Source organism: Diadema antillarum, unplaced genomic scaffold (genome assembly GCF_040938485.1).
Source record: "Diadema antillarum isolate AM-2024a unplaced genomic scaffold, OU_Dant_1.0 scf00000071, whole genome shotgun sequence".
NCBI lineage: Eukaryota > Metazoa > Echinodermata > Echinoidea > Diadematoida > Diadematidae > Diadema > Diadema antillarum.
Window position 1 is genome coordinate 9,765,365 of NW_027270960.1, and position 25,038 is coordinate 9,790,402.

The window sequence follows — 25,038 nt, forward strand, 5'->3', positions numbered from 1 at the left end:
TAAAATTCAACAAAATTGCAACACTCACTCTCCGGCACTCATTCAGTCCTTTTCATCCATCCTTTAAACAAATTTAACTGCTAATTTCCGGCGCAAAAAGTTACGAATTTATTGACATAATTTTCAAAGAATTTTGGTGGCCCGAGGCGGGCCACCAAATTTGCCCTTTTTTTAAATTTGGTGGCCCGACTTTCATTTTTGGTGGCCCCGGGCCACCGGGCCACCGTTAGTGTCGAGCCCTGCTGTATGTACTTATGCAGAGATCAGTGATAAAGCTGTACCCAACTCATTACAGGGATTCTCAACTATATCCGAACTGGGCCAGGCTTCTCACTCACTGCTTCCCCATGCTACCGGGCCTCTAAGATGGATTTATTTTCACAAGGTGAGCCCGCTGTAGATGACGGCCCCTTGGCCCGGCTGGGTAGCAAACAGGCTCTCCTTGACTCTGGCCATCCTCTCAGCTGTCTTTCCATAGAACTCCTCCTCTACCTGTCGGAGGAATGCTTGCACAGCATCAGCGGGTACCATGGAAACGGTGCACCCAGCCCACCCAGCACCTGTCAGTCTGGATCCCAGAGCTCCAGCTTTCCTGAGCGGAAAAAACAAAACAAAAAATCAAGATATACATGATATAGATAGATAATAGGAATATTTATTCAAAGTTACAGTGGAATATTCCAACCTATGACAGAATTGGGCTGCTATGGAAAAAAAAAGGAACGAAACTTTTTTGTGTGTGGCAATACATCCTGCACTGTTATGTGTAGACAGGAAAAGCAAGTACTTTGTAATTTGAGATAAGTTCACACAAACGAAAAACAAAATGCCCAAACAAAATTTTGTCAATGTTAAAAAAAAAAAGAGCAATAAAAGTATCAATATGGAGGTGTATGTGGATATAAGTGAACTGTTGAGGGAAATGAAAAGACAGACTGCAAATGAGTTTAAAGTGCTGCTGAATATGCGTTAGCTGCTTTTGACCCATCCTAGCTAGTAATACACCAGAACACAATAAAAAACGAGAACCAAAGAGAAGATCAGATACTGGTTCTAAATAGTTCACTGCTGCCAAAAATCACTTTCTCTGTTTATCAACCCACAGAGGATGGGGCTGATTTTACTATAACATACATTTCCTACAGACACCTGCCCGAGTATACTCGAGGCTAGTCTTCAATGGGCTGAAGTTTCATATCCTGTATTGTCTTAATTGTTGAATATTTGCAGGAATGTTGTGTTGACATTCAGAAAATATTCACAGGCAGTGTATATTGCATATAGTAACACTTTCAATACAAATAGAAGGAGGAGAAGAAGAAGAAGAAGAAGAAGAAGAAGAAGAAGAAAAAAAAAAAAAAAAAGAAAAGAAAAGAAAACCACCACAATACCAAAAGACTGGAGAAGAGGCTAAAAGGATTTAGTGGAGGTCTGATCTGAAGCCTGCATAGCAATCTCACTTGCACACTTGGGTGAGTTCATCCAGTTCTGGACAACTGCACTGGTAGAGATCCCGGCAGCTGGCATGGCTTTCGTCCATCAGTCTACCCAGGGAGGCAGCTGTGTCGGCCCCAGCATCAGGCTGGCCACACAGGGCCTTGAATTTCAGGACTCTGTTGGCCTCGCTGAAGACGTGCATGGCGCGGTCGTGAAGCTTGAAGGATTGGACTGGGTGATGAATTGGATGTTGGATGGAGAGCCATTACTCAAATCATACATTTTTTTTTTTCTATAGAGATATTAATCTCTTGATTCATATTCAAACCTTACGTATCTATAACCAATATCATGTGTATGCACCACTTCATCTACAGGGGACATGAAGTGGCCTTGCAATTTGAAGCAAATAATAGAAAAATGCAGAGGATGCTTTCATTCATTATTTGAATTTCATTTATAGAGTGGATAACGTTTGGGACTGAATTTGTGACCGGCGACAACGGTTTCAGGCAAAAGTCGGGAATTTTGAAAATTCATTTTTTGACTGAATCTCATTGCCCATTTCCTAAGCTTTACATTGATATAAAACACTTGTATTCTTCGGCACCATAAGTGGGCATAGAAAGAGAAATAAAATGCACTTTTTAAGTTGTTAGCCTGACAAAATTGCGAGAAAACAGGCTTTGAAGATTCACCTCTTTCTCAAAGACAATGTCCGAGCGGCGATGCGAGGAGAGAATCACCCATCCGTACGATGGTGCCAATCGATGTTAAGCTCCGCCTCTAGCAACCACATCGTCTTCTGATTGGCTCACTGAGAGAGTCAAATTTCCCGGGCACCTTCCTCGGAGCTCAGCGTATGGAGCCGAAAAACAATGCATGTCGCTCGGGTTTGTTTACCAGTACGTCTTTCAAGATGGCGAATACGATATTGCACGTACAAAATTGTATGGTGTACATGTACAATGTACATGTGTATGGTGCACGCATTACGCAATGGCATCCACATGCCATGGCCGTGTGCATGTAACAGGAGCGGTGGCGAATCCACACATTTACAAATCGCGCTTTCATTGTGGTACATTTTGAAGGCAGAGTTGCTAGTGCTGGCAAGGGTCACGCTTCCTGTTTGTTTTGCTTTTACAAGACATGCATATTATGTTTCTTTGTTCGGTGGTGCTAATCAAATTGAAACAAACAAACAAACATGACTCGTCAGTTTGGTGCGATCCTGACGTGTAGTATTTGAATAGAATTTGTTGCATGTAGTGTGGCCGCTCCTTTCCTGTCATCTACTAGTACCTTCCATTAAATCAGCTAGTCTGCTGTCATAATTTTTACTACATGTACAACAAGTAGACGAAATTTGAGAATATTTAGTTTTCTTTTCACACGATTATGTCATGCTACATGATTTTTGTTTCACTTCCGTTGTCGAATATTGCGGCAGAATACTATGTATAGTAGTTTGGATAGAAGCGATACAGAGCGAGCGTATATAAACCACTATAGCAAGAACAATGGAGCACGTAATCGTGCACGCGTGGACAAAGCATTCCCCAAACGCTGCAACTGGTGTCTCCGAAAGCCAAATTATGTAAATGTATGCGACGCACCAGCCAATCGCATGCGAGACCCTGCGCCGTAGCAACGCTGAGGATATTGGCGCGGCGTTCGAAAGAAGCTCGAAAGTGACAAGTGCGATCCAACATAGGGTGCTTAAAATTCCATTTTCGATAGGAAAACTTAGTCTTATGCTATGAAATTTAGTGTAGATGTAGAAAACGTATCAAAGATTTGATTTCTGCAAAAAACCTAAATCGACAAAAATAATGGTCAAAATCTTTGTACCCCGCCTAGGAGGGAATTTGCTCTTGCGACTTTTGCCTGAAACCGTTGTCGCGGGTCACATTTCTACTTCATTGCAACCAGAATTTTGTTATACATGTGCTCCTCATAAAGGGGAGTGCACTGTACAGTCAAATCTACACGTACCATAGTGGCTACCTGTCCGTAACGGTCACTACTTTTTTCTCACTTGGATGCCTGCTGTAGACTGGTTTGACTGTATTTCTTTGTTCTTGTACTCTTATATACTGAGGAGCCTAATATACTGAGGAGCCTAATATACTGAGGCAATTGTCCTCAAAGCTGGTTTTCAGGTCTTCGTTATAACAAGGTTCCCCTGTCTCAGAGTCTCGTTTCTTTTATCATGAGATGACCACTGTCTCTGTTGGTCAAAACTCACCATGAAGGGTGTTGGCGCTGAGGCTGTCCCTGGCTAGTTCTTCCTCTGTGACCCCCAGGACAGAGCACACCTCTTCCTTGCTGTAAGGGTCAGTGTGCAGGACACTGGACACCAGCGCCTCCATGTCCGAGAGGGAGAGGTTGAGTGCCTTCTGGATGTCCACCAGGCGCTTCATGGACCTCCAATCCAGCCCCTTGGCTTTGGCAAGCACCTGGCGTCAGAGAGAGAAAAAGCAAACTCATATTCTACGGCCACAGTTACAAAATTTACGAAAAACTTGGGATCAATGAAACCACTCTGTTTGCATCAAAATGTTGCTACATCAGACCTCCCAACCTGTTCTAACTAAAAAATATGGATACTTCAGCTCAAAAGTATGAAAGAAAGAGCAGTTCTCATAGGAGGGTGTCGTAAAATTATCAAGAAAAATAGGAAACTCCTGTTGAAACATGGGCCTGGAATGGTCAAAATTCAGTTTCTTTCCTCCAAATTCAGAATGGTTGGGTGGTCTGCTATATGTATCCGAGTATGCAATCTTGGAAGGTTGACGCCAGAAAAATTACTCAGTATGACAAGAGTTTCTTAAACAGTGGAATCTCACTATAAACAGCTCATATAAAACCCTCTCATAAACAAGGACATTTTGCAGGGCAATTGTTCAAGACAAACTATAGAATGCGCAAGATTTAAGATGGCACAAAATGAAGAGAAGAAGAAGCAAAGGATATAGAAGAATACTCCAAGGAGAGAGAAAAAGTATGAGGAGGAGGAGGAAAAGAGAGAAGCATCTTACCCTTGTTGCCAGTCTGCACTCAACAACCCGGATGTTATAGTGGGACGTGGCAGCTTTCTGCATCTCTACACAGCTGTTGGCGATGACGAATGCAACACCCTCTGGTAGATGGACATCCTCAGCACGGATAGGGTTAAATTCAATGTGCTTGGCCTGGTAAAGGAAAGGAATGAGCACAGAAGGACTCTGATTTAAATTGATGATTCTTGCATCAAGCTGTTTTGATCGCAATTGACTGACAATTTACCCTTTATCGACATTAAAACACCAGTTATTCAGTGTTTAGAGTAACAGCCATGACAAAAATCATGGGCATAGATATTCGGGTGTGAAATTTGTCACTCATTTGCAATCAAGGATTTTGATGATGAAATAACAACAATTGCATGAAAGGAAACAATATTAAAAGTGAAAAAATGATTATGATATAATTTGATGATAATTGGGATGTTATCGTTGATGGTGGTAATGATGATAATGGTATTTTTCAATCATATAAAACAATGGTTAAAATACTTTTTTTTTTTGAAGTAACAAAATGTTAAGATGAACTTCTACTTTTGCTCAGAAAGATTTCCACCATTGTTGCAAGTGGCCAATGCAAAATCAGCATTCTATCATGAAGACAAACCTAATCATATCTTGCATCTATTCACAAGCAATTCAGTAGTTGTGTCCATGCACCACAAAAAGAACAAAAAGTCACACCCCTTGATCTTAAGTGAGGACTCAAAAAAGGTGAAATGGGTCAACCACGTCAATATTAAGTTTTTCATATTGTCTGAAAGAGCTTCTCTTCGCTACCCTTATTCTACATTATTCTTAAGTTTGGGATCATAAATGGATTGGGAAAGTGCATTTTCAACAGTTTTTCTGCAACCCTTTTTTGTGAAGTAGTGAGATAAGGTATGTCTTAGAGGTCCCTTTTCATTTCTTGATAAATCATTTGCACACTCTTCACTTTCAAGTCTGATAACTTTTGAAGGGATATGGCTACTGCTTGGATAGTTGGCATTAATCATGGACAGAATGAGTTAATAGAGCATGCTCAATTTCAACTTAATCTGATAATCCCTTCATGGTTGTTGCTCTAGTGGTTTACATCCTGTTTTTTGTTCCATTCATCGCGCAGCTAGCACCATTTGTATAAAGATTATTTAAAGTGCTTGAATAGACAGATAGGTCCTGTACTTCAGAGCCTTTTTTCTCGGTTCACACTTTTCCAGAGTGTTTGCTTTCTTTCCAATATTTTAGGAGAGTCCATTTCAAATGAGCTATACATCATTGTTAAGCTTAGAGTCTGCTCTTTCAGAATCTTTAAAAATCCATGTCTGGCGACTTTTTATTGGTTTTGTGATGCAGGGTCACATTTGGTGTTTTAAAGGTTGATATTCCATTTCCATTTATATTTCATAGTTGTTAAATGCCTACACGGGGAATTAAAAAAAAAAAAATTTTGTATTGTTTAGGCACTCAACTCCCAAACTCACAACCACTTATGGTAATGTACATATAAATGGTCAGAGAAAAACAAATGATTACAAAGAAAAGAGAGAGAGAGAGAGAAAGAAGGAACAGAACTGTACAGTGATAAATAGATAGATAACAAATGATGGGAAAGAGATATAGATGTATACAGACAGACAGAAACAGAGTCAGAGGCAGACATACAGACATGGAATGAAGGCTCCACATGCTTACCGTCCCAGCTTTGGCAAGGAAACAGATAGACTGGTCCATACCTCCACCCTGGGTCCCAATGTAGTGCTCACACCGCATGCAGATGTCTGCCAGCTCAGTCTGAAGTTAGAAGGAACAAAGACAGACAAAAATAACCATTTTAATTCAGAAAGCTGAACCAAACAGACTGTATCCACAATCCATTTCTAAACCTGTATAATCTCTGAAATAATATCACAGATCTCTGTAGAAGCCAAGAATGGCAAACCCAGTTTCCAAAAAGCAAAGGGTAATGGCAAACTGCACACCACAAAGGTATTCAAGCTGTATGTACGCAACAGATGAGTGAAAGATAAAGCGAAATCAGAGGAATATTATTATATGAAGTCATGGGCTCTGAAAAGCATTCTAACAAGTAATCAGTCATTTAATTTCCTACTTATTGAATATGTCAAGATAGATTTAGAGTCACATGACCATGCCTCAGCATATCATGTTAATGTCTTTATTTAGTTTTATTGATTTTCCCACTATGCACTGCTATGTATGTTCTCTTTGATTCTCTTTACAGTACACAAGGGACATCATCCAATTGCACACTTATGTGACATGGATAATTCACAGTGGCACACCTTCAACGAAATAAAAAGTGAAATATTTTAAGTTTGACATTTGAACAAGCAAATTTTTTGTTCCACATTACAAGATATCTATATCATATTTGATAACATATTATCAAATGCAAACAGAAAAAAACTGACCAGAAATGAATACAGAGAATGATTAGTGGAAAAATGAGCAAAAAATATCCCATTTTCTTAATTTGCTCATTTTTCCACTAACATACAATGGTATTATCAATTACATCTCTTTTAACCCGTTGAGGATGAGTCCCGAGTATACTTGGCCAGGTGTTTATGGAAAACGCGTGTTGTAGCAAAATCAAACTGTCCTCAACGGGTTAAGATGTGAAATTCATGATTATTCGGCCTCCTTCCATTCTGTCCTCACTCTTCAGTGAATAACTCCATCACACTGTGTTTAGCAGATTGTTTCAAGCTTGCTGAACTTACAAACAAAATGTATATATTTAGCCTGTGAACAAAATGGATATGACAGATATAGGAAAGAGTGACAACTTATCAGTAGTCACTAGTGTTTCTGATGTCCTTCACGTGGGGGCATAATGAAACTACACATACCCTTTCAACCTACAATATTACATGCTTGAATATTGGTACAACTGCACTGTGTAACATTCTCTGGATTGTTTCATGTAGATTATTACAACGTACAAATTATTTGCCAGCCACCTTTAAGTGAAAACAAGTTTGTGCCACAGTCTGTACTGCAGACTTCATATACGTCAAATCCCACATGTTATAATTATAATTATTTTTGTTTTAATTCTCGTAAGAGATCTGTTGATGATCGTGGATTTCTGGAGTGGTTTCCTAGACAGACAGAGAAACTGATGGAGAAGAGAAAGAAAATAAAGACAGTGGCACTAGGGAAGAAAAAGACAATTTCCCCACCATCTCTGGACAGTAGTGGAGGACAGTGCTGCTGTTGCAGACAAAGAAATCCTACCACTCTCTGTCATTAAAAACGACACACACAAACACATACAAACACATACACACACACACACACACACACACACACACACACACACACACACACGAAACAACAAAACAAAAGAGAGAGAGAGAGAGGGAGAGAAGATATATGCCTGGGGCTCACTGTGCTTTAGTGTTCGTCCTTACTTGATGAGGTTCACTCCTGGCAGCCACCCTAGGTAATTAATGGGATTGCTTACTGTAAAAACTGGCCCCCAGACAAGAGTGATTGTGTTAGCCCCCCAGGACTGTCTAGCATGCCTGAACTGACTTGAATGCACACTATGAATTTTGATTGCACAGAATCGGTCAAAACATAAAAAATAACAGAAATGAGAAAAAAAAGAGAGGAAAAAAAAACCTAAATAGAAAGGTATGGATCCTAAGTACTACAAAACTGCTCCAAACTCATACTAAGGAGATCATGCCGAGGTCCATGTGTTCTGTGTTTGGACATCATACATACACAAACATGTGCATACATGCAAATTTTCTGTTTGTTTTGCTATATATATCGCCAAGTGAATGTTCTTGATAATGGCAGGGTGCCTGGGAATGATACACACACACACTGTAAAACCACAAATATTCTCGGCATAAAATTTTTGTGAATTGCCCCTGGCATTTAATGCATATTGCATCTAGACAAGAGTTTTAGTGTGCATCTTATTTTTACAAATCTTGGCTCTTGCAAAATTCACAAAATCAAAATGATGCAAACAATTCTGGTTTTACTGTGAGTAAAGTGTATGGTTTTTATAAATATACTGGTGAAATCCATAATGTGTTTGCCTTTTTACAAGATACAAATGCGAATAACATAATGACACAATTCTCATTCTATATATTATTTATGTTGAATCACACACCAATATCTGTGCTGAAATCATTTTACAGTGAGCTATTTTTTTTTTATGTGCATCTCCTTAAACTATGAGGATTATGAACTGCATTGAAATGAATCTTAAGTGAACCCTTATTCTTAAAATTTTCATTTTCATTTGTTTATGATGCCTATGATTGCCATTTTCAGTATATTCATACAGGCATACATTAGAATAAAAAAAAACAACACTTTATTTTTTTTTTTTTGTGAACATGCCAAAACATTTAATTCAAGAAGAATAAATAACAATAGGTAATTAGGTTTAGCCATACATGTTGATTTAAAGTTATAAGGAGGTGTTGACAGTCATACTAAGTTCAGAGCCCCTTTATCAGTTTCTATGCAGTTTGGAAATATGCCATAACAAAAAAAGAAGTTGTTGTGTAACATATGTGCGAATACTATTCTTGCCAATATGTTGATACTAAATACTGAACTCTACAACATGCACATTCATCTTACATAACCAAGCATGCAAAAGCAACAGAGCAAAAGTTCCCACCTTTACAGTACATGTGCTGACAAATAAACTCTTAGCTCTATTCCACCCCCCCCCCCCCCCAAATCACAGCCTTTGTGTACTAAAGGGCATGAGTGGGCTTTCTTCAGACATGGAAATTTGTTGACATTAAACTTACTAAACTGTGGATCTAAAGGTCTCTCCCAAGCTGCCATGCCCCGAGGTGGCAGCCGTCCACTCACAAACAACTGTCAGTGGTCAGTTAATTCATTAGGCTGGTCTGGCCAAGTGTTTGGCATTCCCAAAGGGCTGACCTACTCCACTTTCACTGATTATAGGCCTACAGTGGACAGGTTGCAGAGGTGGACATCCTATCTCTCAGAAGTTCACAGAGAGTACATGTATAACAGGAATCATAAAAGTTGCCTCTTTGACTTTTCAGATTGTTCACCTTAATGATAACTACTAGTATGATTTAGATGTCTACCACAAGTCTAGGGATGAACTCATTGAAAACTGAAACACACATACAGGTTACACACATACAAGGACATGTCAACACACAGGGTATTTCATGAACAGGAAAATGGGCATGTATGACTACGTGTACATGTACAATGTACAATAAATACGAGACATACTTATTCAAGCAATAATACTTTGAATGACCTTACCGGGAGGGCCACTTGTGACATGCCCTAGCACCACATTAGTATACCCCCTCCCCCCCAAAAAACAACAACAACAACAACAACAACAAACAAACAAACAAACAAACAAAAACAGCAACAACAGAAAATTGTGTGAAGAAAGTCTTTTGGTTGCAACTGATTGACAAATTGCCCGACATCGACATAAGTCAATCACTTGCAATGAAAAACATCTCGTCAGAAGAATTTCATGAATTTGAATAAGTCTTTTGGTGTTGGTAAAAACATCAACTTAATTAGCAGTTCTGTCAACTTTGCAGTGGGAACAGTGGGAACTAAGAACATTGAATTGTTTCATACAATGCAAAACCCATCTTTCATACACGTGTAGCTTCAAGGATGGCATGATCTACATGCAAATCTAGCAGGAAAATCTTAACCTTTGACCACTCATGACAAGTGTAATATGCTTACAACTCATCCACTGGAATGGAACTGAGCATACATAGTCTTTTGCTGGTTCTGCAAGCCAGCTAGGTATCATGTCACATATATGGTGGACTAAAAAAACCCTTAGAAATTTAATTGTCATAAACTTATGTGGTTGTGATTCAATTGTACATAGGCCCTTTCATCGTCTCTGTCACTATGAGCACTAACATCAAGAATAGATCACCTGCATTAACAACAGAATACTTGGGGGGGGGGGAAGGTAAACAAAGCAAATTAAGAAGACAACACAAACACTTGTAACACACTCACTTTTGGAAGGGAGAGATTATTTGCGTGCATAGTGGCCAGACCCGCGCAGCACACGAGAGCACTAGAACTGGACAGACCTGCACTTTTGGGCACACACCCGTCCACTACCGCATTCAGACCAGTCGGTGCAGCGATGCTGGCACGCTCAGTGACCCCTCGCACCCCACACAGGATATAGTTGTGCCATTGTGGCTTGGACTGGTCAATGTTGAAGGATGTCACATCAGTGGAAAAATCCCTTCAGGTATAACGATAGAGAACAGAGGAATTAATGCACTTTGTTCTGAAATTGAAAATGGCCCTATTCACTCACCACATTTTGCCAAATGATCTCAGAAATAAGTGCCTGATACAGTAGTCACATAATTTCCACACGATCAAGTCTGAACAAATTCCTCAAAGTGGTTCCACATTTACTATGCATATCAGTGTACTATTAATTTTGAGGTACCATATTGGTAAAATTTTTCAAAAGATTATATGCACATAAAATAGGCAATTATGATGCCAGATATACATTTGACCTTTCATCTATACCCTTTCTGGGGTTTTGCTGGCAAATGTGACTACATTATTGTTGTTTTGCACCATATTAAACAGACCCTGTTTTATATCTGATGTGATTGCATGACTTGTTGAACTGCATCATAAACAAAGAAACTTTTAAAGCAGTATTTTCAACAAGACTTTCATAGTTGATTTTACAAAAAAATAACCAAGTTGTTGAGAACATTTTTCATCTGTTCATAAAGCAAACCAATTCATCATACCATGTTGTACATATCAAGTCCAATGCTATCCTGATACATATAATATAGGCATAATTTTTGTTCGACTTACGCAAAAGATGGATTTGTGTTGGAAAGACGCAGCTGACCATCCTCGTTAACTCCTACGGCCATCACGATGTCTTGGTCTATTGCCATGGGCAGTACTGAGTAGCCACAGTAGTCTATATGTTCACCTGACAAAATGGAGTGAAGGGTAGAACAGTTAACATTGTATGAAGGGTAGCATAGTTAACATGAGATGAAGGGTTGTACAGCAGAACAGTTTACTAAATCATTCCACACCAGGACCATTGACTAGGGAAAACAAACAGAGGGAAGCTGTTGTTTTGCACATTGATATAAACTGGCAATTGTGCAATGATACGCTTAAACCCCTAGTACACACAATAATCTAATGTTCTAATCACATGTTTACCAGACAAAACTTAAATTCTGGCATCAAACAGATTTAGGCTGAAAAAGATTTATAAAATATGACCACACTAATGTCCTTGTAATAATAAGTCAATGAAACAGGTTTTGAGAAAACAACCCTCAATTCCCAATCTCTACTTTATATTTCAGTCATTTGCTTTCAGTACTACTTTACTATTCACTTTACATACAGTATTCCTCCCCTCATCTGATTGATCCTTTAACACTGACATGCTCTTTAGTGGCACTCAGACATGCATAAAATGAAAATACTGTCGGGCTACTGTGGTCATTTAAACAATGTCTTTTCTAAATATTTCATCAAGTTTTCAAGTATATTGTAGGCATACTACACACACCTTTCCCAAAATGTATGTTGTGTAATTGATTGATAAGTTTAAATAGTCAGAAATCTGCCAGCAATAATATGACAGTGTCCTACGTCACTGTAGAAGCTACGTACTGTAATCTTCTCCATCACCTACCCAATTTGGGTAGCACCATGGCTATTAGGTGTACAGACACAGAAAATGCATTATAAGTAAAGCCTTTGACTCCCTCCTTCACACACACACACACACACACACACACACAAAACTTTACAAAATGACACACATGTATACACATTATTCCACAGACAAACAAGGCCTTTTTAAACCAACATAAAATCATTATGTAATTCAGAATTCTCTCAACCAGCTCTGTGCCAGGGAGTTTGGACAGGATGTACAAAACTTTGGGGTTTTCAATGCCAATCGGCACCAGTGGTGGATCCAGGGGGGAGTGCACTGAGCGTGTGCCCCCCCCCCCCCTTTGCTAAAACAAAAGAAATAACAAGAAAAAAGGGGGGCAAGTGAGCCCCCCTCCCTTTAAGTTTGTAAAGGCACCCCCTCTTTACGGAATTCCTGGATCTGCCACTGAGCACTCATACTCAAAGCACACAAAAGGCTTCTAAGCAAGTACTGGATACCTATCAAGTTGACTCTTCCAGAAGCCCTGGCAAAAAATGTTGGCGCACTCTGATACTTTGTCTCATACTGCTTGGACAAATTTCGAAACCTGAAAGTGAAGGAAAACAGAGAGAAACATAGGAGAAAGAAGAATAACACATCATAAAGGAGAGGCTTATTTTGTAATCTTGATGATCCCAGCAAAGCAAAGGGATCAAGATGAATGCTAGGTAGATGATCATGATGAAACCGCATAAATGTATGAACTTCTTTATACCGCTGTATAATTCATAGTTCTATTCTATAGCTGTACCTTGACCAACTCTCTTGGTGATCATTTCAAGTCATCTCAACTTTCCATTGCTATTTAAACAGTTGCAAGATGAAAAAATTACATAAAATTACAGTGATGTTTGGTTTATTTCGGCAAAGGAGATTCCTTTAAAGTCCTGCATTATTTGGGAGGGAAAAAAAAAGAACGGAAATAAAATTAGATTTATAAACAAAGAATGACAGTGCTGAAAATTTATAATTTTCAAAACATTTGATTATCAGCATCTCAATCAAAACATGATTAAGAATAAGAGTCTATTTAATTGTCAGAAACAATTCATATACTGAGGTATCACTGACTCTGAGGCACTGGCTTTGTAGAATTTCCTGCTCATTGATAAATGGATTCTTCCCCGAATAATTCTTCTTTTTTTATACTCATGATGTTACCAGTATCAGAACAGAAGTGCAGTAAATTACGGCAGTAGTATAGGGTCTAGACACCAGGCCCAGGGCAGGGTTAATCTTCTGGCAAGCCATTCTTCTCCCAATCCGAGGGAATCAGAAGACAATCCCATTCTATAAACTGATGATAGGTAGTTTCTTGCTTTTGCAGATCATACAGAGAGTAAACATTTTGTCTGTAGAGTTTTGTGTACACAAAATACCAGTACATAAAGTCATACAAGTACAAGTGGTATAAAAAGACAGTCATGAATTTAGGGGAACGGGGGTTCAAGGAGCTAGGAGTGATAGGAGTGATGGTTGATTCATCAAGTTTAAGCCTAGGCCTACATGTAGAGGGATCTAGTTTGTACTTGAAATAAAAATGGCACAAAAAGCCGAAAGGTTTTACTTTTAACTTGAAGTCGAGGAAAGGGTTGTTAGCCTATTTAGCCCCCGTCTAAAAACCCAGGATTGCCCAGCAAAATGCAATTGAATTCCAACGTTCCAAAGTCAACTACGCGGACACCCGCGCCCGCCATGTCCATGTCGATATGACGATAGTCGATCAGATCAGTGACACAATTGCACAAACTACAGTAAATTTACGATGTAAATGACATAACGATGTGCAAGTAAATTACCTGTCAACTTGAGATGAAGGGACCTGACATAAAATAGGTGGACAGTGGTCACTGGCTTCCATCTTTCGACAAAACACAGGTCAATATCTCAAGAACAATTACATGCAGGTGAGGTGTAGTATGTCTGCTGTCGCTTGGTCTTTCACGTAATTACGGTATACGGATATCTAGTACACGCCCCCTTCCTGCTCGGCTCGGCTGGCCAGCTGCTAGGGATCGGCTGCCCGCAAAGTCCAGCGCTCTCGCTCGCTAGAAAAACCTCGTATGTTGCCACATAGACACCTACATTTTAGTGTACGTGAAAGGGGAAACTATCAGGTGACAATTGATGGCTCTTTCACACTTATTGATATAATCTGAAAAAAGAAGATTTTGAATACAAATTAATGTTATAAAAACTATCAAAAAATAAAATCAAAATAATAAATATATTAACGTAGATGTTTGATATTGCAAAATATTTATCAATTGTATATTGGTGAATATTGTTGATTTGATTCGGGAGTAAATTCAAAAATGGCGTTATCCATGAGCGTCACGTCTGCTGCCTCGTGCACTTTTAGAATTGGCAAATTTCGTGGAATCTCTCTCCGATACCATGCGAATAAGTTGTATTATTCTACGAAGAATATCACAATTCAATCAGATGAGCCGCAATACCCGCCAATTCCTCCTCCAAAGGACAGCAAGGGGGAGCTGTTACGAAGGGCAGCCGCTCCCGCCAGAGACGCCGAGACTCCGGCGGAGATGATCTACGCGCTGAACAAGCGATACACGTGGAATTACAAGATCCACCCCTACGGCTTACACAATGGTTTCATTGACTTTTTCAAGCATATCACAAAGACCGAAGTGGTGGATGAGTTACCGGATCGGATAAAAACGCGATTGGAGAGTGAGGATGTGAAGAAACACTCGGAATATCTAAGTGAGCATGTTCGCAATGTTGTATTAAATGACTGGGCAAGTACGTATCGACACAAACAGGATGATGTTCACAGAGAAAAGGACATTGGGGAACAGATGTGCAAGACTTTAATGGACAGCATGGTTGCGTACCTGGCCCAGTCGAACCCTCACCTTCAGGATGCAGACGTGGATTTTGATGTAGAGATGAGATCATTCTGGGCAAGAGGGTCGCACAAATTCCATCAGTTTCTTGGGCAGCCTCTTGTTAACATCAGAACACGGGAACCACTCACTGAGGTGAATTACAGTGTTGTGAATGAAACAAAAACAACTCTGAAAGCAACCTGAATCTAATTATTTTCTGTTTATAGTATGGTTCATGAAGGTCATCATTATGATGTGTGTGTTTTTATTCAGTATTTTTTTTCTTTATCCTTTTCATCCCATGCTAAATGTAATAGTAAATGTGTTTTAGTGTTGTAAAGGTTATTTTTGTTTTATTTTCTCTAATTCATTTTGTATAGTTTGCTAGCTTGAGTGATGATGTGTGTCGTGGATCTGTACCAGACTGGCCATATGATCCCAATGTCGTCAGTGTATTCCCAAAGTCTGAGAATGCTGTATGCTTCCCAGGTAAGTCACGTTGTGTCTACACTCTGCATGAAATATGGCACCACAGTGCACAAGTACATGTGTACCTTTAATGCATTAGCACTGAATGCAAGAAATGAAAAGACACCATAATTTGTCGGAACTTAGAGTTAACCCTGCAGAATCATTGGGAGTAGTAAATACTATATCAGACCATCATATTTCGTGTAGGACAGTTTTCACAATTTGTTTTATAGAATTTGATATTTTTGTTAGTGAGTATTCTACACTGGTATTAAACACCCAGTGACCCAGATTTGTTTTGTGATGATTTACAATTGGTACACTTGTATAGGTCACCTTCAGTACAGGTAGCAAGACTCGGTTGTTGGTGGTACAATATATTTTGCAAGTTTCATGCATTTTATCAATGAAAATGAGAGGAGGTGATAGAGACTTGTTGATAAACCCTCCAGATTCATGTTTTTCTTTCTACAACCTTTTTTGTTGTCTTTGTTGTTTTTTCCTTTGTCTTGAAGATTCCTTTGCATCTTCATTGCATCAAGTTTAGATGTACATCAAACTTCAAACATTGTATTGGTTTGTACAATTGGAATATAAAACAGGATTTTTATTCACGGTGCAAGATACTAACTAACATTTTTCTTATGAGTGGGATGGTGCACTCGTGTGGTTTCAATCACATGAAATGTGTATGTGAGTTTGTCTGTTCGTTTGTTTTGGGGGGTCTTTTCTTTAATTGCCAACTACTGTAGAGGAAGCACACACACATAAAAAGGACAAAGACGAAATGCTTTGAACAAAACATACAATCGAACCCCCCCCCCCCCCTTCACCTCACAGGCTTCAAGCATGGTGGAGGATATTTAAATGCCCACACCCAGTTGTATGTGATGGACTACAAGCGGAGCAAGATGGAAGAGAGACGTCTGCTGCCAGAAGTCCTCATGGGCCAAGGGATCAGCACTTCCTTTGGATGGCTGAATGCTCTAGCTCTCTACCAAAGTAAGTTCAACACTTGATGGGGCTCTGGGCAGGACATTGTGTTAAAGTCTGAAGTCATCTGATCCAAATCCACTACATATTAAATTTTCTATCTCATAATTTATTTCATGTGGTATTTTAAGATCCATGTTATTTTGACTAAGAGAAATACACTGTATTTGAATTTCTAACGAATTAATGATTTTGGTGCACTGGTTTTCACATTAGCAGATCCTCTTCAGCAAAAAATCAACTGGATTTAAAAGATTAACATACTGTTTTGAAGACGAAGACACTGGCCATCATCAGACATACAATATTGATTATTTGAAGATTATTTTTCTGAATTTTAATTTTGAGATTTATTCATGCCCTTCACTCTGCACATACTTTTGCATACAAAGAAAAGGATGGTTATAACAAAAGTTCAATGTAACAAAAGAAAACTGCCTGTCCAGAGAATAATAACTGGAGTGGCTTGCATTTGATTAAGAAGCTTATTAAAGAAAGTTCATGTATTTTCTTTCCTGATAATGTGAGGTTCACAAGACTAGTGACTGCACTCATATTCCTGAATGTTGTCTCTCTCTTTATATTATGTGTATCATAGAGCATTGCTGCTACTTGGATATCCCGCGACCTATGACCTGTCAGACGATTGTCACAAATGGACCGTACTTCTCCTTCTACTGCTACCAGCTGAACACCCTAGCACTGGACCACCTACAGGAGGAGGACAACGACCTCCGCAATGTGTGCTGGCAGGCCGTTGACCTGCCGCTCTTTTCCTCTGTCGAGGACAACCAAGTCCATGACTTCAATGAGGAAGTGGTCAAGTTGATTGTAGCGTTTCTCACAAACCCAACCTCTTCCCCATGAGTGGGCATGGTGTACTAACAGCAGTCGTAGGACATTTTGGTATGATGAATTCAGCAGTGACTTATGGTGCTTACATCACACTCTTCCACCAGAAGCCGAATAAGAAGTCACAAGTTGGATGATTATTTACATGTACAATGTATTTTGTTCAGAGACTACAGATTCAAGTACCGGTACTGTAAAAGTGGAAATTTTCTCGGTGTTGAAATTATTGCGCGTTTCGCGCTACCAGAAGCTAGCGCGAAAATAAAAGCAAATATTTTTGCTTGCCATATGTTTCAGTAGTTGATTAATAACATGCAAATTAAAAACGGAATTAAAAACACGCAAAACTCTTCTTAAACGGCAGAGCGCGAAAAATTAGTCGCATGAAAATATCCACTTTTACAGTTACTTTGTCATACTTCTGTTTATTCTACCAAGCAGTGTATGTGCTTTTGGTGTGAATAGATTTGATAATCTATTGGAAAAAGAATCCCAGATTTCTTGTCAGTTGTGGTGAGGAGAAAAAAAGTGGGAAAGATATTAAGCAAAGGATGAACTTTGAATACAAGGTCTATGGTAATGAATCAGTTATTTTCACTCACTCAGTCCTTCCGCATCATCTTGAAGAACACAAGTGGATACTGATCGCAAAGATGCATATAAAAATCTGCTTTGTTTCACCTTTGTGAAGAGATCTGAAGTCAGATGTATTTATTATGTTGTTTTTTTGGCTGACACTAAATAACAAGTACCATGTGGTGCAACGACAAATTATGATTCCACTGTACATACACATTGTACTTTTACTACTGGTGTCATGTGTGCTCAAGGCAGGGTAGGGACTTTATGTCACCAACATGACAGCTTTACAGATAAACTGGGCTTCAAAATTTACATATGTCTAAAAGTTACACAGTTCCGATCTGGATTTGGAAAGTGACACATTCACATGTGCACACATTCGCGCAAGTATGCCAGCTACCCTGTAAGATACCGTGTACAACGGTGCATTGTTGAGCCAACAAAGCAAAGTTGTAGCAGCTGTTAGAGTTGTGACAATCATCGTGGCAATCGTGTCATGCTCTGCAGACCTACTCAACTTGTCCAATGTACCTGGCTCAGATTAGTAGCAATACTGTCAAGATTCTGTGATTATTCTATCGTGATATCAGTCTTGGTTTGACTTTACCCACATCCTTGACAGTTAAACAACAATAACAACAATTTCATTCATCATTCATCATTTCAGCAGGAGTGCTGAAATGATTATTCAAATGCAGTATACCTTTTTGTTTGCAACCTCAAACCGGTGGGATCATTCCTTTGACACGGTACAAATACCTAGTAATCTAGCAATTGTACTTTTCCATGGCACCTTTCGTGCGTCATCACATTAGAGTTCCAAATGCATATCACGATATTTGACTTTAAGGACACTGAAGTTCCCCCCTTGCCTGAATTGGGTTTGAATAGACTGTGAGAATTACCAGGACAAGTATATCAGAAATGTGATGTTACAAAGTGGTGATCCATCATTAAAGAAATACATGTATGAGTCAATAAGTCACTCTGATCCAGTTTTCTTTTGTGTGTAGTACACTGTATATACAAATAATGAATGTTTAGGAGTATACGCAATGGACAGAATATTTCATGAGGTGAAAGATGAAATGATCCGTTCGACGAGGCGCTGCCGAGTTGAGTGGATCAATAATTTCATCTTTCACGGAATGAAATATTCTGTCCATTGCACAAATGATAACATTTATTTTTGTTTTATATAACACCTAAAAAAGATCCTTGTCATCATCATTTGATGTTTCATGAACATAGAAACAAGAGAGAATGTGCAAGATCTGACTCTTAGATCGAGAGAGTGCTTTCTGAGCACTGTAAATGAAGCCACAATTCCATGAATGATAACGAAGTAGTAAAATGGTACAAAATAATGATCATTATCAATTAACCAATCAATTGACAAGGAAATTCTTGAGATGAAATGATGATATACAATACAGTATACAGTCGTACACTCATATTATATACACATTCGGGATATACATATGTACATACATGCATACATAATACATACATACATATACATACAGCTGTACAATGAATTTTGTACTCACTGCAAGACATTGCCTTTTTATCTCAGGTTGCCCGTATCAGCCACTTCAGTCTTTACTCAAATTTATGAAATTCTTGCGTCAAGTTGTGTTTATTGTAACTAATTGACAAATAGCCCTAAATAAGTACTGAATTGATCAGTGTCTGAGTACAACTGTAGTAGCCATAGCAAGAAAAAAAAAATATATATATATATATATATTGCATACACAAGCTACTCGAGCAGGATTCGAACTTACGACCTCCTGATCAATAGCTCGACGAGCCCGTTTTAACAGTCTTTCAAACAAGAGCTTCCGCGACATTGTCCGGGCAGCGTCCGGATAATCTTTTTTTACCCTGCCTATTTAAACGGTTCCCGCAAAATGTTGCTCGGACATTTGCCAAATTCTACCCTAGCCAGCGAGGGCAATTACCCCGACATTACCCAAACAACCATTCTATTAGAATTAGCACTCCCAGCGGTTTACTCCTTCGATATACTCAACGCTCACGCGCAATATTCCAAACAGAATGACACCCTTTCGCCGATCATATTATTGTAACCACACCCCCTCGAGCATGAGTGGCTATAGGTTTTTATCAAAACTTATACTGGAAGGTTTTCGGTGTTTGTTAAAGCCATACCCCTACTCGCTCTCTCCAGCGGTTTCATTGAATGCTGTTATCCGGACGTTAAGTCGCGACATTGTCACGGTTAGGTGTGTTAAACAGGGCTTTGAACATACATACAGGGACCAAACACATGCTCATGCTCATGCTATCAGTCGCCATTGCGACATTACATATTTTCTAGTTCAGATGTGAGAATGAACTTGTTTACCATGCACTCAAGTATACTAGTACATACATCGTGTTTGTCATTTCCGTCTCAGCGTTTAATGGTCCACGTTTCACAGTGTTCCTTGTAATCATGGGAATGCTTCACTATGTGAGTGGGATCCACTTTACACGCATTAGCCATTAGTTGAACCGAAATTGGGCTATGTAGCTCCAAGGCATGTTCGCATGCACGTTTGCAGAGGATCGTAAACATCTGAGGAAATCACGAGAGGAAAAGGAGAGATCATCAGTTATAGGAAGAGCGAAGAGGAAGTGTCCCCAGACATCGGCAACATGGAGAGCCTGTTCAAGGTCAAGGACGGCCCCTCCAGTTTCAAACCTGCTCCCTGGATTTATAATGTCGGCAGGTGATTGAAGAAAGGAGAACAGATTATATTCACTTTTAGAAATTGTATAGTCCAGCTGATGATGTGTGGATCATACGATCATTCCCGTTTCGGTGTTACATTTAAAAATAAAATTCAAGAAAAGAATGTCAAAAGTGCAATGGTGTGATTGCTTCATTAGTAGTATGGATACAACATTTCATGACGCAAAGTTTATTCGAGAAGAACATGGCCATTGGGGCAACTGACTTTCAACGGTAGCCTAACGTTCCACTCAGGTTAATGCAGGTGGGATTGAATTATGCAAGCTCCGCATTGCTCGTGTACGTCCACGTCTTGCGAAGACGTCCCATAGTGCAATAGATTATACCCAAAAATTGAGGTCGGGACAGTTGTTTCTCCCGACTTCACGTGAGCACGTTCCCTCAAATTGTCTGAGTGTCACTGACCGTACAATTAAAAACCCGTGGGGACTTGGATAACAAGTAAAAAAGAGAAGAAAAAAAGATCTTCCAGACGAGAGTATCGGGAATTGTGTTGTGGGAGAGAGATGTATAGGGTGCGAAGAGGACTGGGGCAACAAACTGATGAAAACGAAAAAAATACCCCGCAAACTCATCAGCTAGGGATGTTAAGCGAGAAAAACAGGTATCCAAATAATTTGGTCATGCGTAATAACATCAGAACGCATGTATTACGGTAATTACGCCACGAAGTGTCACGACTCCCACTATACTATAGTAGTCTTTGCCCTATCCGCTTGGAGTGTAACGGGTATAAAGACTTAAGTACGACAATGTCGTGCTCTTTGCCTGTGGTAATCCCACTGTATTTTCTTGGAATAATGTTTGGGAAGATGCGTAATACTGGGTATATGATTGTCTTCTGATATAGCTTCTACTATGCTGGAGATGAGAGTTTGATCGAAGGAGTGAATTGATGTCCATTGAGAAATTACAGGATGAAGCAAAAACAGATGTAGTAAAAAAAAAGACATCGGGACGGATATAGGTCTAATAATCTCTCTCTTCAGAGCAACGCACTTCTGTAGGCCTACGTTTTCCGGTCAACTTTTTGTATGTATGCAGGGACTCCAACTCTCCCGCTTTCGACGGGAGATCTCCGGCAAAAAGCCCATTTTTGCAGAATCTCCCGTTCTCCCGCTTGAGGTTTAATTTCTCCCGCTTGAAATGATTTCTTACTTAATTTCATTGTAATATGTTGAAAAAGAAGCCTTAAATAGCACGAGAGAGCATCTAGAACCGTAGACCGCAAGGAACTTCGTGCGCACATCAAGTTGGAGTCTCCCGTTTGCTAGGGGTTTCAGGCGGGAGAATCTCCAGATCAGAAGGTGCTTAGGGTTGGAGTCTCAGATTATGTAGGGTCGCTGTGGTAGTGTTAGGTGTTTCCAGTTGATCGTGTGCATAAGATCTCGATCGTTGCCATGATTCACTAAGAAAACATCATGATATAATCACCTTGGAACATGGCTAGAGAACGCGATGTTTAGGTGAGGTGCCCGTGCACAGATACGATTTTGGGTAAAATGCCGTAGGGTCAAAGATCAAAGTTCACTGAACTTTGGCTATAAAACTACATAATTTCAACAGACACTTCATTGTTTTATGTGAAAGGTCTGTCACTTCAATAGATTATGACTTTAAAAAAAAATTGTCATTTACCAGAAATAACTTCAACTTCGAATGTTGAATGATATTATGTCATTGATAGCAAGGACATCTATGAATATATGCCAGAACACAGTAATGAACTCTTAATGAATTTGGTATACATTGTCAAATATCAAAGTTAGAGGCCTGGGAACGTGTTGATTTCATGGGTGTCCCGATTCATTCGCTGCCCACCGGATTGCATTCGAAAACCACGAGTAGCATCGGTCAGCGGATAATTGTGTGCAGACGCTCATTGGTAATGCCCCAGTCACATATAAACACGGATGCTCAAGGATCTACACGGTGATCCGGGGAGATCCGGGGACGTGTGGGGAGATCCGGGGAGATCCGGGATTTTGGTATGATTGCACACACGGTATCAACACGGCAGCTACACGGATAAGGCCGGAAGAGCACGGCTTCTACACGGACAAACACGGCATCTACACGGATCAACACGGCAGCTACACGGCAGCCACACGGATTGCTCTGCCAACACGGCAATCCCCGGATGACGCCGGATGTTTTTGACCGCCAAAAGTTGCCGTGTTGGCCTCCCGGCGTCAACACGGATCTCTCCCCGGATCAGATCCGGGGTGGTCCGGGGTGATCCGGGATGTCTATGTGACTGGGGCATAACGTTCGACTCCAGTCGAGATTTTTTGGCTGTATGTGCACAAGAGATCAGTAACAAAATTGTCCACAATTCGTTACGGGCATTCTCGAATATATCCGAGCCAGATCAGCCTTCCCACTATTATACATGAATGATGATATCCCTATATGTCGGATCTTTTAAGTCCGTTTGATTTGACCAAAGTGTCATCTTAAAGCTATCGATGATCCAGGCAGGAAAGTCTAACTGGAGTTTAAAGAAAATGAAGGAATGAGTAACAATGTCGGAATTTCGGAGCTTGGGTACAAAAGTAGGGCCTACTAGTTTGTAGTATGTTGTTCCATGTTCATCGTGTCACTGCCGGCAACCAGGGACAGCCTGGTGGTAATGTCGCTACCCGGAAAGCAGTAGATGACAGGTTCGAGTCCCACTGGTTCTTTTTTTTTTTCGGACATGTTTGTTAATTTACAGATCAGCAGTTGCGATCTTAACAAATTTCATTTGTAGAGGGAGACAAATTGAAGAAACTCACACCTGAACTTTCACCCCTCTGAATAATATCTTTCTTTCATTTAGATACTTTTTTTCCCCGACATATTTGTTAATTTACAGATCAGCAGTCGCGGCAGTTGCGATCTAAACAAATTTCATTAAATTTTTGTAGAGGGAGACAAATTGAAGAAATTCACACCCGAACCTTCACCCCTCTGAATAATAATTATCTTGCTTTCATTTTTTCCTCATTTAAGAATAAAGGTTAGCTCATCGTCAGAGATCAAGGACATTCTGTGAGTTTCCATATTTTGGATGAAAATTTCATCCAGAATATGGAAACTCACATACATTTAATGTATAGTGATCGTGTGAGAAGGCGAAGCCATCTCCTTAGTTATACTGTCGTCCGTTTTTATCTCTTTTACTTTCACTTTTCTAGAAGGTGTATCAAAGTGAGCAATGAAATGTGTTCGGGCTGGAAATCGTATAGACTAGTTATAGTAGTACAACATGGGCGGATCCAGGAATTCTGTAAAGGGGGGGGGGGGGGGGGGCGCAACTAATATTTCTGTTGCCACTTCCGGGTTTCATTTCGTTTTTCCTTTTTATTTCGTTTGTTTTTAACGATCCTCTGGATCCGCCACTGTACAATGATCTAAACTAAATTTCAAAGAGTATAAAGCTACATGTTTTGTTTTTTTCTACATTAAAAGCCTTTCCTTTCACTCACCTCCTCACTTTCTCTCCCTCTTTCTCCCACTAGTACCCCCCTTCTCAGTCGCTCTCTCTAGCATGCAAATGCTGATAACATCACAGTCCCTTCCCCTACCCATCTCCATTATTCAAAACAACAAATAAAATAAATGTCACGCTATATAGGTTGCGCACATTAAAGCACACGCCACCCAGGCTGCCAGGGTAGCCGCAATAATGAATTTTGCCATGTAATTGAATGGAAATGAGGACGCCCGAATTCTAACACTTTCGAGTGTTCGCCTTTCTCAAACGAACACGTGTTATTGATATACACCGGACATGTTGTTTTCATTTGCACACAAACTTCGATTAACATGTTTTGGGATTACAGAAATGAAATTCCATCTGAGAAGACGTACGGACCTATAAATGCGTGACCTAATTACCCGGCATTTTCTTAGAAAACAACTCAGAATTTTAAAGATTTAAAACCTACCTCATCAAACTTGGAAACGAGTTTTTGTTTCTACTGGGAATTCGTGCAAAACCAAACAAAACAAAGTAGATACAAATTAAAACGACAATGCCGATATGTCTCTGCTCTTTCGATAAACTTTCGCAATTATGAAAACTTGTATGTTCAAGTTGTTTCTTGTAATTTCATTGCTATTAGCAACAGCATGAGAGGGAGATTTAATCAATTTAGTTCAATTGGACTTTCAAAGAAACAAATCCAGGAAGCCAATTCCGCATTGTGAGTTATATCGCAATCCGTCATATGGCCTGAAAACCTGACAGATTTTGCCGACTGCTACAATTGTGCTGGTTGAGGCCTT

At 39.7% G+C, this 25,038-nt stretch overlaps 2 protein-coding genes across 2 annotated transcripts; one reads left to right on the plus strand and one right to left on the minus strand.

Annotated features, from left to right (window-relative positions):
- Positions 1 to 378: 378 nt before the first annotated feature.
- Positions 379 to 14,186, minus strand: LOC139717066 (N-acetylgalactosamine kinase-like). The gene is made up of 9 exons (XM_071628575.1): positions 14,055 to 14,186; positions 12,714 to 12,802; positions 11,379 to 11,502; positions 10,539 to 10,776; positions 6,183 to 6,281; positions 4,482 to 4,634; positions 3,689 to 3,899; positions 1,461 to 1,668; positions 379 to 592 (listed from the first exon to the last, which is right to left on the minus strand). Exons 1-9 carry the CDS (start codon positions 14,114 to 14,116, stop codon positions 379 to 381), a joined length of 1,398 nt encoding a protein of 465 aa, XP_071484676.1. The 5' UTR covers positions 14,117 to 14,186.
- A 384-nt stretch (positions 14,187 to 14,570) lies between these two features.
- LOC139717067 (large ribosomal subunit protein mL65-like) lies at positions 14,571 to 17,438 on the plus strand. Its single transcript, XM_071628576.1, has 4 exons — positions 14,571 to 15,260; positions 15,488 to 15,596; positions 16,419 to 16,580; positions 17,170 to 17,438. The coding sequence occupies exons 1-4, from the start codon at positions 14,571 to 14,573 to the stop codon at positions 17,436 to 17,438; spliced, it is 1,230 nt and encodes a 409-aa protein (XP_071484677.1).
- The last annotated feature ends 7,600 nt before the right edge of the window (positions 17,439 to 25,038 follow it).

What these genes read in the sequence shown, in the direction of transcription:
- LOC139717066 (XM_071628575.1), bottom strand. Translation starts at nt 14,116, where the DNA reads ATGGAAGCCAGTGACCACTGTCCACCTATTTTATGTCAGGTCCCTTCA. An exon ending in TGGAAGAGTCAACTTGATAG is followed by an intron (nt 11,503 to 12,713) that starts GTATCCAGTACT and finishes CCATTTTGTCAG; the next exon opens with GTGAACATATAGACTACTGT. An exon ending in AGTGCAGACTGGCAACAAGG is followed by an intron (nt 3,900 to 4,481) that starts GTAAGATGCTTC and finishes CTCTGACGCCAG; the next exon opens with GTGCTTGCCAAAGCCAAGGG.
- LOC139717067 (XM_071628576.1), top strand. Translation starts at nt 14,571, where the DNA reads ATGGCGTTATCCATGAGCGTCACGTCTGCTGCCTCGTGCACTTTTAGA. An exon ending in CACGGGAACCACTCACTGAG is followed by an intron (nt 15,261 to 15,487) that starts GTGAATTACAGT and finishes CATTTTGTATAG; the next exon opens with TTTGCTAGCTTGAGTGATGA. An exon ending in GAATGCTGTATGCTTCCCAG is followed by an intron (nt 15,597 to 16,418) that starts GTAAGTCACGTT and finishes TTCACCTCACAG; the next exon opens with GCTTCAAGCATGGTGGAGGA.